General features: G+C 41.6%; 1 protein-coding gene across 2 annotated transcripts in view; it reads right to left on the reverse strand.

Annotated features, from left to right (window-relative positions):
• acoxl (acyl-CoA oxidase like) overlaps positions 1–15120 on the reverse strand; it is an 82900-nt gene that overhangs the window by 53551 nt on the left and 14229 nt on the right. For both annotated transcript variants that reach the window (XM_088933906.1, XM_088933905.1), the window contains exon 11: positions 5177–5293. In XM_088933906.1, coding sequence (XP_088790032.1) covers positions 5177–5293 — 117 coding nt within the window. The remainder of the gene's footprint in view (positions 1–5176; positions 5294–15120) is intronic.

The following is a 15120-nucleotide window of genomic DNA, read 5'->3' on the forward strand; positions in this document are numbered from 1 at the left end:
TCAACCATTAATTAATGCCACCCCACCTGAAGGTCTATATAAACATGAGCAATGATGCCATTACAGAGTTTTAAATTCGTAGTGAACACTATGTTAGCAGGGAAGGAAATAGTACATGACAAGAGCCAAAAATCAAAGTTTTAGCTGAGAAATGCCACTCATATTAAGTGACTACAACCCAGCTTCAAGTTTCACCAATTGCTCGAGGACTCTGAGGGGGGTGAAGAAAATCAGTACTGTTGAAAATCTCCAGAAAGTGATGTTACATTCCTCAGAGGAAATCTTCTGCGACACGAGGCGACAACCCACGTGAGATCTTTAGACTGGCCCCGCTGCACATACAATTATACAAGACACACGTCAGCACAACAAGGTCTCAACGGCTGAAGAGCTGCTTCGAAACCTTTGCTTCGTTCCTTTTGTTTAGTTTCCTCTCCTCCACAAACCACCAAGACCAGCTTGAGATTCTGTATTCGACAGGAAATTGTACAACACCTCCAATTATATCAGCAATAGGAAACAAAACAGAACGTTAGAAGGAGACAAATAGAATGTAGTTGAACTACATCAGTAATGGAAACATACAGTATTTATCCGCCAGTTGAAGCTCTCAATGCACAGACTAATTAAACACTTCTCTGTTGGTCAAGGGGTCTCAGGACAGAGGACCGACAGTAGATCAGAGGAGGAAGGGAGGGATTACAGTGGAGAAATGAACTGAAAGAACAGAACATTTGGCTCCCTGGAGGAAGAGAGACTCCTTACTGGGCCACTGGCCGGGAGCTGTAAAAAGTTTAAACCTTAAAGGTATAGTGGTTCCAACCTACAGACAAGGTTCGGTTCCTTTCTTTACTGCTGATCACTGACTCATCAGCACTGGCATTTCTATTCTCTGTGAATGTTTGCTGAATTATGTCAAAAATATAAAAGCGCTGGTGCCTGCAGTTTACTTCTATGGAACCTGATCTATTCTATAATGTATTCATTGAACTTCATAAGGAACTGAAGGGATGTTCATCACTTTCCACTTTGCATTTTGCATTGAGGTGTCTGTGTGTCTTTTAAAATAAAAAAAAGCTTCAGCCCACACCACAAGACACACACAGAGAAGGCAGAATTTACAGAGATATTAAAATATTACAGAAAAGTGCTTCAAGATTTTTGATCTTTTCTTAAATATAAGAGTGGATGTTATTTTTTCCCTTCTCTGTAAACACAGGTATTTAAAAAGTGGCAGATGGGGGGAGGGGGGTGTATAATAAATCTAGGATAATTTGATGATTTCTCAAAATTACATGACCTTGGAGCTATCCCGATTTTATAATATCATATGATAAAAGGTTATGCACATAAAGATTTGGTAAAACTGCGAAGTGTAGACAATAGTCTGCAATCCCTTGGCAATGCCCAGTCCACCACTCAGGAAAGAAAGGAAAACTAATATATGGAAACGCATATAAGGGCAGAAACAGAAATGTACCACATTCAATTAATGTTCAGAACGATGCTGCCCCTGAAGAGGGCCAGAGGTCATATATGACGCACTTACTGTGTATTTTCTTTTTTGTTTGTTTTCTCTATAGTAAGAACACAATCTAATGTATATGCGTTTTTCAAACAAATGACAAAACACAAAAAAACAACACGCAAAAGCTGAAGAAGCAAAAAGCTGCAACTTGCCGCAGTGAAACCAAGAGTGAAACTGAATGACACTGTAGGTCTTTGCTGATGACGACAGGCTCTAATGGATTTGGGTAGTGATTTCAATAGATGTAGCACTGCACAGGAGAAGGCAACAGATGTTATATTAAAACCGCACACTGCCTTGCTAAGATCTCATTTAGAATATTGTGTCTAAATAAAAGTGACCAAAAACACTTTTAGTCAAGATGTTACAAACAGGTTTTTTGTTTGTTTCGGAATCAGTTCAGGGAAGAGCAATAAGATACATTCCCGACTGAAATGAGGGGAGCCGATTCAATTATTCTAAATCTCCAAACACACTATCAAAACTGTTACAAACCAGAGGATACACGTGGAAGTGCAATTAAAACTGAGGACTGGAGGTATTTCTTCACAGAAATGTCTTTACAGGATTGTGGGGGTTTGGAACTGAGAGCCTGGCTTCTTTCAAGAAACAGATCGATGAGATTCTTACATTAATTAACTACGAACAATCAAGTGCGCTAGAGGAGAAAATGTGTCCTATGCTCTTTATTATGTTAACTCAGTGTCATGAATCAGATAAGGAAAAGATAAGATAAGATCACTTTATTGGCCAATTTCTTGTATTAGGAATTTGTCTTTTCGCATACCCCAGCTTGAGACACACAGACAGGGAGAGAAGCTTGGGGTCAGAGTGCAGGGTCAGCCACCTGACCTATTTATACGGCACCTCTGGAGCAGCTGGGGTTAAGGGCCTTGCTCAGGGGCCCAATGGAGTACGATTCCTCTGCCGGCCGCGGGATACGAACCGGCAACTTTCCAGCCACAGGCGCAGATCCTGAGCCACAGAGCCACTGCATCGCCCCCCAATATGTGACCAACTCATGTTCGTTGCCATTAACCAGTGAAACAATACTTCCCATTTAGAAATACAGATAAAATGCTTTCAGTTCAACTCACATGCATGTACCAAATGCAGATAATGAGGACTGTACTTACAAACACCCTTAAACTTTTGCCCTGCACATGGCTGTCGGATATAATGACGTGTTTATAGTAAACACACAACAAAAAAACTCAAAATGCACAGCAGCTGCTAGGAAGTTGAAAGACCAAAATGCATTCATTTCCAGGAAAGAAGTCAAACCTGCTTCTGTTTTCTCCTTCATCAGTATTTTGAAATGAAAAATAACATGATCATCATGGTCGACTGGGTGAAATTAAAGACGGTAACACTCAATCTGAAAGCAGAAGTGGTGTGAAATAACACTCTATTTTTAACTTTTTTTATTCTTAATTTCATCTAATGTCTGAGTAAATATTTATTTTGAAATTGGCTTATACAACATAAAATACAGCCTAGGTTTTTGACTTCATAACCAGCAGAGACACATCTACAAAAACACTGCTCTCTCCCCACCCTCAACCCAGAGGTGGGACAAATGCATTCAGACTCAAGGTCTATATTAGAATGGTAGATAGACGGATCTCCAAAGGATTCTTTCAAAACTAGGCTTTAAAAGAGCTAATATTGTTAGAAACAGTGCTCCCCTCTCAAGAGCGAGCACTGCCATCTAGTGGTAAAAACAAGTAATTGAAAGTGCATTCTTCAATGTGCTTTTTCTCTGCTTGGTAATTTCTGCACTCTGGAGGCTCCAAATAGGACTAAACGATAAAGACACTCACTCTGTGCACAAGGCGATACCTACAGTTCAGAAAGCACTGGCTTGAACCCAGTCTTTGCCAAAGTGTTTTATAGGCAATGGGCACTCTTCTCCACCACCACCAGTGTGTAGTCCCCACCTGGATGATGCGACGGCAGCTACAGTGCGCCAGTACACTCCCCACACACCAGCTGGGGAGGAGAACAGAGTGATGAAGCCAACTGATGGATGGGAATTTTTAGAAAGCAATGATTGGCAAAGGCCAGGGGGAAATTTGGTCAGGACACCAGGTTAACGCCCCTACTCTTTTCTATAAACACCCTAGGATTTTTAATGGCCACAGAGAGTCAGAACCTTGGTGTTACGTCTCATCCGAAGGACGGAGCCATATTTACAATATAGTGTCCCTGTCACCATACTGTACATTAGGACCCACACAGACCTCAGTGTGACCACCCCCTACAGGCCCCACTAACACCTTTTCCACCAGCAACCTGAGCTTTCCCAGGAGGTCTCCCATCAGGGTACTGGCCAAGCTCACATGCTGGCTCTATCAGTCTGGTTTGCTAGAAAACAGTGCCAGCCGGGCTGTGCCATCAGAAAACGATGAGCCGCCCCTGCAGTCAGTGTTGTTGCTCCAGCAGCTGTGGAGCCTGTAGCATGTCAGTGGGTCAATTTAGACATGTGCATCTTGCATGTGGTGGGTTTGATGTGGTCCAAGATTCCAACCTCTGTGATCTATGGGGAGCCTGGAAACCTTCAGTGTTACTCCATGTGAGAGCTGTGTCACTCATCACTTCTCCCCTGCAGCTCTGCTGCTTGCAGGGGTAAAAAAATCAGGTGGCTTAACATCATACAGTATCTGCATGTCTTTCCTTACCGTCTTCTTTCACTGCATCATCGAACCGAGGTGCTTAACAACGGGCAATCTCAGAAATTTCAACCAAAAAATAAAATGTTACAATCAACAAAGCCAAACCATTCTGCTTAAACTGGAAATCGGTGGAAATTGTCTATTGTTGATCAGGAAGTTCTGAGGAATTAAACAGCGATCTCCAGAAAACTGAAAACAGGTAAGCTTATCTCTGAGGAAATAAACAAAGGGGTTATGTGGCTGATTTTGTGCATTGTATTACTGTAACTTAGGCTGTGAAAAAGCCACAAAGCATGCTGTTCAAGTTTCAGCTCCGTACATGACTCTAACCACTGCTAGGAATCCTCCACTCAATCACCTTTCAATCATTCCTGTAAGTCACAAGTCAGGTATTCGAGAAGGTTGAATGCACAATAACAATTTCCTGTAATTATCTATATGGACTACTGGGTATCTGCAGTGCTGCTTACCCACTTACAGTAAACGAGTTCTACACAAGCCCTGTTTTCTGCTGGAATTAAAATTACACAAATTCAGTAATGTTTTTAATCAATTCTAAGGCTGTATAACAATTCTTTAAACAAACCTCATGACTCAGGTATGATTTTGCAGTTTTATACAAATAACTGGCTTTCACATCTCATGATACAACTCAGCAGGCCCCACTCTCCCAACATCCAAAATGGAGTGTGTCTCCAACAAAACAACATTAAAACAAATTATTTGTTTTCTGTCCACCACAGGACCATACTGGGAAAGACTGACAGGTTTGAGGCAAAGATAAGGGGGACTGTGAGCAAGAAGAGGCTTACATATTAGAACTGCATGAACATAACTTTGCCCACGTGATACACAGGACTACAACACACATCAACAACAGCAGCCGCCTGACAGCGTTGGTCTTGTTGCCATGGTAACTATGGTGGTACAAGAGGTGAGTGGCAGGTTGTTTCACACAGACTGTGGACATTACCTGGTGGTGAATGTTAACGCTAAAGCACAGGCCAGGTGAGGCATCAGCCGAAGATACTGTGTCTGGTGTTCAATGATCTTCACTTCTTCCTGGTCCTTCGGTCCAAACTGCCTGCGACTGGAGAAACAAAACACAACATGCAGCTCTTAACATCCTGTTGTACATGTAAATGTGCCTCCAGGTACAGTACACTGAAAAGCAGGTACAGGGAAAACGATAGCAGTAAATCAATTTCCATTTGTATAACTGTGCTTCTATGCTCGAAAATGTTTCTCCAAACATTTACAAAGTAAAAATGTGTGCTACAATCATGTATCTGTTACTTTGCCTCTCTAAAACAGCTTGTTTGGGAAAGCAGGTCAGAAATAGAGTACATTTATCTGCATCTAATTCTCAAAGAGGCCCATATCTGCAATTGCACATGCGTATGCTATGTATGCAACAATGCCACTATTATCTCATGTGAAAAGAATGCAAAAAAGGCCATCAAGGAAATGGGCCAAAATGTGTGTGTGTTTTTTTTTGCTTGGAGTCCACAAAAGACACAGTAAGAAAAGGCAATATGAGACTGACATGATTTTATCCAGCTTAATCATTGCTCCATCAACAGCCCGGTGTGAAAGAGGATGAGAAAAGAAAACCAAATAAACTATTTTAAAAATGTTAATTTTTTACTTATCTTTTTTTACTTATTTGTTTTACTTTTGGCAACAACCTTCCCACATAAAGCCACGTTAGTGCAGACATGTGGTGCAGCTGAACCTGAAAACGTCTGCAGTACAGGATGTTAATTGTTCCTGCTCCATGTCTTATATTTCAAACTCATGAAAGCTGCCAGACTCTGGGGCCGATTTAAACCTGCCAAATGTCTTCACGTACGTGATGACAGAAATAACAGAAATGACAGAGAAACTTTTAAACCCTTATCAACCTGGCAAAAGAAGCAGAAAGACAAGCTCTTTAAATGAATTCAAATTGTATAATGGAACAAGTAAGGCCATTTTTTTTTGCCACCACACAAGAAAAGATACAGCTGTTGCTCTGGAATTAGTCCAGGGATGAGCAACCAGATTTATTCCTGATTTTAAAAGGAAAGCCCTACAAGAACTGGACCCTTCCTGTCTTGAACAGCGAAGACTACAGGGGAACCTGATCCGAAAACATCCCAGGCCCTGATGAAGTCAACAGCCAAGATTCCTTCAATGACACTGAATCAACGCTGCAGCACAAACCAGGGGACACTGGTGGAGTGGAAACCCCAGCACAGTGCTTTTAGAGCCGAGCCAGGGGAGGAACTTCTGCTCACAAAGGATTCGGGGTTCCCGGAACAAGCTGCCACCCATGTTGTCGAACCTGAGACCATAGCGTTGGAAGAAAAGGCTGGATTAGGTTGTTGGACCAATTAGCTACTGCAATTCACAGTTAAAAACCTCCATGTTAAAGTTAAAGTTAAAGAGCTCCATGTGGGTTTCCTCTTTTTTGCCAACTTTATTTGGTTCTAATGTACTTAATATGCCTCAGCTTCAGTACTTGCAAGACACAGAGCATAGATGTCTTGTATAGAGACATATATTTTATTATATCCCAGCTCTTTGTTGGGGAACTAAACTCATTGACAAATTCAGGCAGCTAATTGACAAAATCCCATGATGCCTGGCGGATTGAGGAGCAGAGCTCACTACTAATGCATGATGCGTGACCCCAGGATCAGAATCTCATTGAACAACTCCATCCCCTACGGCTCAGATCAGTTTCAGCCAGTGAGTTTGTCAAGTCATAGAGTACTCTATCAAACGCACTGTGAGTCAAGTAGAATATATTTATTTCCTTTGAGACATACAGTATCATAGGTGCCTGAATGACTTTCACTACTTTTGGGGTTTTCACTTGGATCCACACTAACCACTAGGGTTGATATTATTCATATTCTCAATTATCGTATGACACTACTGCTCGACTTTTTCAGCGTCATGTCAACTGGGTGCTCCTACAGAAACCCAAAGGGGATTGTGGTGCCACTTCCTCCTCATACAGCAGCTTCATCATTTAGAAAACTAAAAATAAAATATTGCCGCAGATGCAAAGAGCTTAACGCTGCCCTGTTCCCCAGACAGAGTCCCTTTGAAAGCGCAGATGCGACCATATCTTTTCACTTGAACTATATCTTCCATTAATTAAATAATATTCTGAAGATTTGGAATTTTCTCTACTGCTCTCGGATAGATTAATTAATCCTTCTGCCTTTACCGAGGATGGTGCTTACCTTTCAAGCCAATACATTAGACGTCAAGGGAGTCACAAGACCTTTTTTTCTCAACCTCTCTAACGTTTCTGGGAGGAAGTCTGCAAGTTTATACCCTTCGCGCTTTTATATGTCAAGGGTCTATAAATAGCTCCCACAGGGGGTTAGGCAGAGGAACCAAAGTGGCATTTGCCTCCTGTGTTGCCATTGTTGTTTTTTTTTTTTGGTCTACGCAGCTCAGGGGAAACATTTCCCAAGACCCTTTGCTTCCGCTCCTGCTCCAGAGAGCCAGCTGTGTCTGCGGCGCCTCGTGGCCTCACCAGCTTCTACTTCTCCGCTGCTAGGACTCAGCTACACTGATTTGCAGCCCCAGTGGAAGAGCATAAGAATGGTTACAAAGGAAAGCTGTCCCTTCAGCTAGTCCGTTTCATAGACGGATCCAGACGATTCTTGGAAAAAAAAAACAGTTCTGAAGTTCTGAGAACATGGCTGGCGCAGCCTGGACCGCACTCACGCCTGCGTGAAGAAATGTCTCCTGTTCCCAATTTTTCATTGCACCTCCGCACCATTTCCCCATGGTCTCAAGTTTGTGTTTGGCTGCTGATTCCAGGGGGCTGACTTCTGTCAGTGTTTGAGGAGTGGAAATATTTGAATCCAGCCTGCCCCTCCATCTTGTGGTCTTCACTGTTCAAAAGTGCTGGGAATAACTGTGAAGTGATCAGGATTTTGTGCAAAGGGAGTTTTCGAGAAGTTGGGTGCTTATTGCTTCCCTTTTAGCAAATTAGAGTAAGCAATAATATTTCCCCTTTTGTGTATCAGATCAGTATTGAACATTATTTCACCTGACTTGCGTGCAACACAGATAAATGGCCACAACCATCCTGGATAAATGAAAATAACGCACATAAGCCCTCAGTGTAAAAAGCAACTACCTGTACCTGTTTGCTACCCATGTCCTAGATAATGCTAAATAAAATTCACACAACACACTGCGGATGACCCCTTTCATTCCCATTATTGGCAATGGTCAGCTACAGTGTAATGCAATGGGCAGTACTGACCCATGTCATGACCTGGAACCAAATCAAAACCCTCCTGGGGCTATACAGTAGGTAAATATATAGTACTTCAGGGCTGCTACACAAGGGTTCTGTGGGTATGTGCTTCCAGTCTATATATCCCTCGACACCAATGGGTTCTGTGATTATGAAAAGGACATCAAACTTGGAAATTACTGCTAAATGGTCAGCTACTGGCATAGAACCAATGTTCTCCATTAAGACTCGCAGAAAGCAAAACCACGACTGACACTTCGTCAGAACATACAGTCAGAAAGGGTCCAAAAAAAGCCACCACTTGACCTTGTTTGGTTGCAGGTAGCTAACTGATCCCAAGAACTCATCCAGGTGTTTTTTTGAAAGAAGACATGGTATTGGCATCAAAAGCATGACTGGGCAGCTTGTTACAGACTCCTACAACTCTTTTTTGTGGCTTCAGTAATTTGTGGTTGTCTAATGCATTTAAAGCAAAGGCGGCTGCTATTACGCATACAAAGCAGAACCACATCAGCCCCATATAATCCTGGGTAACCCTGAAAGGCCAATAAAATTGCCAACATGGATGAACCACCACAAAAACCCCTTTGCAAGATTTAGCAAAACAGCTACATTCCATCTGGATAATTGTTTTAAGAATTAAGTTTCAGTGCTTAGATACTAAGAGACATTAACATATGCTACAAGTTTCAATACTTATTTGTTGCATTTTTAATATCCTTCTGTATACATTTCTGTATCTACTTGATCTGTATATATACAGTAGGTTGTAAGCTATCGATTAACATGTTAGTGAGGTTGATATAATCAGTCGCAGAGATGTATTACTGTACAGAACCGTAACCCTGGGGTTTGGGTTAGAGCAATGTTTCAGCCTGTGGTCAGACTACGTTTATTTTTACAGCAATCCAATTAATATATAGTAGAGGTTGGTTATTATGACCTCCATCACTCTATTATTACTTTCTATTTCTTTGATAAAACGTTTTTAATACCACTGTAACCCCTAATGGAAAGTGTTGCCAAGATTTAGTAATTAAATGGTAAGCTTAAGAGGCAATACAAATTTGTTGTGGAAAATATATAGGTCGTATTAGTTCATTATAGGCTGATGTGCTCCAAACACTGCTGTGCTACTGTGCTTCTGCAAAGCATTAGGTGTTCAAAAATACTTTATATCAGCTGCCTTTTCCTGTTATTTAATTTCTTAGAAGTTTCATATCCTTTGGTATATGTTTTTTAATGACATGTCAGTAGTCATTTCAATATAATTAACTACTTACAGGGTGTTATGCACCTGGCTGTCTATAAAACTTAGAAGTCTGATATCATTTTTGAGAAATAAAGATCAAATGATTCCACCTTAAGGAAAACACTGCATTAAGGATTTTCCATCTATTTTTTTTAATTAGAATTGAATATTCATCCTTTTTCTTACTGTTGTGATTGTATTCGACAGAGCTGAGCATCTAAGAATTGCGCTGAATTCATTTATGCAGGTTTGCCTTTCACCTTTGATTTCAGGTCAAAGGTGAAATTCATGGTGAGAGAGACTGAAAAAATACAGTACTGTATCAGTAAGTGCAAAGAGGGCTAGGACAACCAATATATACCTCACACTGAATCTATAGAAATACAGCATATATTTCTGTGAGGGTCACCCAGAAACGAAATTCCCCTGGGTAAAGTCAAACTTAATTCACATGGGAAACACTGACACTTTCGGCTAACCTTGGAATGTAAAGCACAAATAAATCAGCTAACAATAGAAAACTGAAACATGCTGATCTGGACAATCCTAATATTTATGTAATGAAGCTTCAGAAATTAAATGACATGGAGAAATATCTCTAGACCTATTTATTTTGTGTTCTGTAACATCGGATATGGAATATACTGTATGTTATGCAGTGTACTGTATATACAAGGTACAACTGCAGTGAGGTCATGAATGCAGTACTTCATCGCACTACACAGAACATGTTAGAATGCAAACCCTGAAACGCATGAAAATGCAAGCTGGAACCGGAGCCATTCTGCAAACGGAGGCACGGTCTGGGCACGGCTTAGAACCGGAAGGTCCTGTCCAACAGAAACTGATTTGTGAGCACAGCGAGCCCGTTTCAGCCACATGCACAGATTCTAGTCGAAAATATCTAACCTCATTTTTGACTCTTTAAACGGTATTTAATACAAACTAAACATTTGAACGTATGGCGCTCAAACATGGACAAGTAGCAGTTAAATGTTCGACATACAGTATATCTGTTAACTGCAGCGAACCTAAAAGCTCAAAAACAATTCAGTTTTTTTACACAGTCAACACAGGTTATAAGAATGTGATCTATGTACTACTGATGCGCTCATAGAGCAGTTCATACAAATTCCATGTGATACAATTACTTATTTTGTCATTCAGCTGTACCAAATGTCTATTAGTTAATTGATGAACTGCCTTGGTTTAGTATAGTCTGGAACTTTGCTACACGCGTCAACAGAGTCCTATAAACTGCATTTTCCTGTAAATCAAGAAAGCTGCAGACTGAATGACTGGAGTGTGTCTTTGCAAATGAAGATGCTCTTCACAGGCCAATTGCCGGATGCTCAAGGCACTTCTACTCAAAAACCAATAAATTTGAAAAAAGGTGGATATGAAAGAAGATACAAAAAAGCAAGGTTCCTTTTCAAATTGTGGCCTAACATTTTGAGTTTTCAAGAGATGCAAATCCACTGCGATTAGAAAATGGCAAACCTCAAATTCAAAGCAAAAAACAGGCATCGTTTTTTGTCAGCAACCAGAGCAAAACAGAAAACAGGCTTTCCCTCATACTGCACTCCCACACAGCTAGAATATCATCAAATGGTCTGCACTTATTTTTTATCTGTGGCACATCACATCATGTGGTTTCAACATATAAGATGATGATCTCAAGAGAAAAGGTTTAAATATCAGATGGCCTTTCAAAATGCTAGTGCTTCCTGAGACGAGGGTACAGATTACTACAGTGGAGGGCTGGATGGAGGGTGGGCATTATTTCAGACAACTGCACATCATTTTTGAAAATCAAATAAACTTGTTTGACCCGATAGTTGTCAAAACATTTCCCTTTGGTTTGGCTCAGAACTTCTGTGATCAGCAAGAATCCAGTCTTGAAATTCTACTGTTACGCAGGGTACCTTGCTGCCAATACTATAGAAGAGTGACATAATGTTGTCAAGACTTCACTCATTTAAGACAATTCTTTAACATAAGCCTGACCCGTTTTCTTCTGAAACTCAATTCCAGCCCCCATTCCCTGCTTACTACCAAAACAGAAGTGTCTCCTTTTTTTCAAAATCTAGGTTTTGAGCAGCTCTATCACCCTGTAGCTCCCAGCTGGCAGCCCACTGAAGTTAAGCAGGTGTGAGCCTGGCCAGTACCTGGATGGGAGACCTCCTTGGAGAAGCTCAGGTTGCTGCTGAAGTGGTGTCAGTGGGGCCAGTAGGGGGCGCTCACCCTGTAGTCTGTGTGGGTCCTAATGCCCCAGTATAGTGACAGGCATACTACTGTAAAAAACAGGTGCCGTCCTTTGTTGAGATGTAAAACTGAGGTCCTGACTCTCTGTGGTCACTAAAAATCCCAGGGCGTTTCTTGAAAAAAGTAGGGGTGTTACCCCAGCATCCTGGGGAGCATTCTGGTGCACTACGGCTGCCGTTGCATCATCCAGGTGGGGCTGCACACTGGTGGTGGTGGAGGGGATCCCCATTACCTGTAAAGCGCTTTGAATGGAGTGTCCAGAAAAGAGCTATATAAGTGTAAGGAATTATTATTAGACTGAAAATTTAAGCTTGCAGTTACCCAAGGGAATCATGTCTTGTCCTTTTTTTTAAATAAAGAGCTAAGATGTTTAGAGAACTCTCCAAAATTGTTTTACATTTTGTCTAGTCTAAAAGATAAGGCAGAATAGACAACCGTCTAAAAGTAAATATTACCCCTCTCCAGTGGATCATTCCACTAACCCTCTAGCAGAAATCCATTCTTCTGTCTATGCGTAAGCAAGAATAAAGAAAGCACACGCAGAGTGGTGTACAAGAGACAGCCACAATATCGCCGACACTGAAACCATAAAAGATGGGTTTATTCTCAACTGTTCAACATTACCAAGTGATTCAGGTGGGGAGCTGTGTCAGCATGCGTAGCCTGCAAAGGAACAAGTAATAGGTTCTTGTTCTTCTTCAGGTGAGCTCACACGTGAGCATGAAGAGTGTCCGCTCACACCTGAAGAAGGCTTCACAGCCGAAACGTTGGGTTTTCTCTCTTTTCTTTTCAGCAGGGAATAAACCTGTTGCTTGTTCCCTTTGCATTACCAAGTGACGCCACTAACAGAAGGACCTTGGCACATACAAAGGCTCCCGTCTTGAAAACTGCAAGCAAGTACCTCAACAGAACATGCCACCCCTTCAGCTCTCAGTACAGCTGCCAGAGAGAACATCTGGAGCAGAGCAGAGAGGAGAGACCCACTGATGCAGACAACAGCAGAAGTGATGCAAAGTGGATTGTGAAGAATGAAGGGTACCTGCTGAGCCTTTCAAGTTCTTCTGTTAATGGCTTTTATATAAATAAACCGTAGCGACTGCATTCAAAAATAATTAAGCTGGAAGCAGTTTATTAGCCAGACCCAGACAAAAGCTGTTAATTAAAATCACAGCAAACGAAAAAAGCACACAGTCACATTTTAAGATCAGTTATGAAGAGGACTGACTTTGAAAACTGCCAAGTTTCCAACGACACAAAATATTCGGCGCAACTGAGGAAAAGAAGTGTGAAAAACACTGACGTACAGTAGCCCTTAATGCCGACGTAATGGCCGTGCATTCTCATTTTTCTGGTTAAAAACATCCTCTTGGCAAGGTTATGGTGACAGAAAAGTGCAGAGTTAAGTACAGATGTGGTTGAGAGCAGCCCTTTGTGTTAGATGCTAAGTTGCACTCTACACCACAATGCCTCAAACACCTGCAGAACAGACCACCACATCGCTTATCTACGATGTCAATCAACGAGCTGAAACAGGTGCCACGAAAGCCTGGGAAGAAGACAGCACTCTAGCTTCAGTCAACACAGATCCCATAGAGATTTTATCTGGGAGGAACAACTGTAAAGGCCTTTAAACTTGAAGACTCTGGTCTCACGCACGGTTTTGCTGCTGCGCTCATCTCCTGTACGTACAGATCCAACAGGGCCTGAAGCCTGGCTGTGTCACAAGAAAAGACTGATTTAGCCTGTTTTACAGAATTGTTCCCTCTATTTGTCAGTCTAAAAATGGAAAAAAAACTCCCCAACTGCCTACACTTGTGTTAACAGCTCAAATTAGTAGCGATGTGATACAAATGTGATAGCCTAAATTACACACCGTCACATCCTTCTGAGTGCTATTCACGCTACCCAGGCTGTGACACTGCAATACGAAGGGAAATTTATTTTCCACTTTCTTGCAAAAGTTGTTGCAGAAACATAATCATGCCCCATTGTCAGCCGTTCAAACTAACCTACCTCCTGCTCTAAAGGTCTGCTTCTCTCCCCTAATTCAGCCAATATCCATGGACTTTCCATGAACGTTTCCCTGCTTAATTCCTTATTTTCACCATCAAGCGTTTGTCATCTGGGGTGTCCCTATTGCTGTGGCTCGCAGTCAGACTTCCCCATTCCAGTTATTGAAAAATCCCCCGCGATGATTGTGGATGAACAGGAACTGAGGCGAAGGCATCTTTCAGTAAAGCACAGAACCCACAAACTACACTTTATCACCTGGAAGTCTCTTAGAGCTATTGTTCTCTTGCAGCTGACCAACAGACAACAGGAACATAATTTTAGCCCCTCTTATACGGCCTAAAATGAGGGGGCTGTTTGTAATTGAGCTCAAGAGACAGCTAACGGGTTGATTCTGAGTGTTCACACTACAAACACCCTTGCGGGGAAACTGCAGGAAAGTAATGTACCTCTTTTGTTTGATGTTCTTCAGAGGTCAATGTGAATGCGAAAAAAACAGCCACCAGACGTAATCAACATTGCAACATATACAAAATGAAAAGACAGTGAGCAGCAGGTGCAAATCATAACAAAAAAGAGTGCTGAATTAAACATTCGTCCCCTTTCACAAAATGCAAAAAAGCAATTTAGTTTTCTTTAATATATATTATGAAACTCTAAACAAAACTACAAATGTATCAGCTACCTCAAAATCATTAAAAATTCTTAGCTGCTGTGAGATTCTGAGACTTACTAAAAGGTGACATATAATTTCGAATATGCATCTCTGCAGAAGCAGAGCAAAACAGCTTCCAGCACACGACAGCGCGTCACTGTCTCCAGTCTGCAGCCAATTGAAGGAGGCAGAAGATCTGTATCAGAGACACGGGCCACCTGCAACAGTCCAGGCACTGGAGTCCAGTCAGTGATGTCAACTGGCTCCTGCTACAAGCCAGTTTGTAGCAATCTCACAGGGAAGCACATCTTCAAATCGGGAAAAAGATCCAGCACCAAGCTTCCCATCAAGGATTTCATGGAAACACCTGCAACTCCTAACCAGAATTGACCAAGTTTTATCTCCCGCTCTCAGTCTGCCAGCTTCAGAAGATGCCTTTTGTATGCAGGCTGAAAGAACTGTTTA

Source organism: Atractosteus spatula, chromosome 15 (assembly GCF_055471065.1).
Source record: "Atractosteus spatula isolate fAtrSpa1 chromosome 15, fAtrSpa1.hap1, whole genome shotgun sequence".
Classification (NCBI taxonomy): domain Eukaryota; kingdom Metazoa; phylum Chordata; class Actinopteri; order Semionotiformes; family Lepisosteidae; genus Atractosteus; species Atractosteus spatula.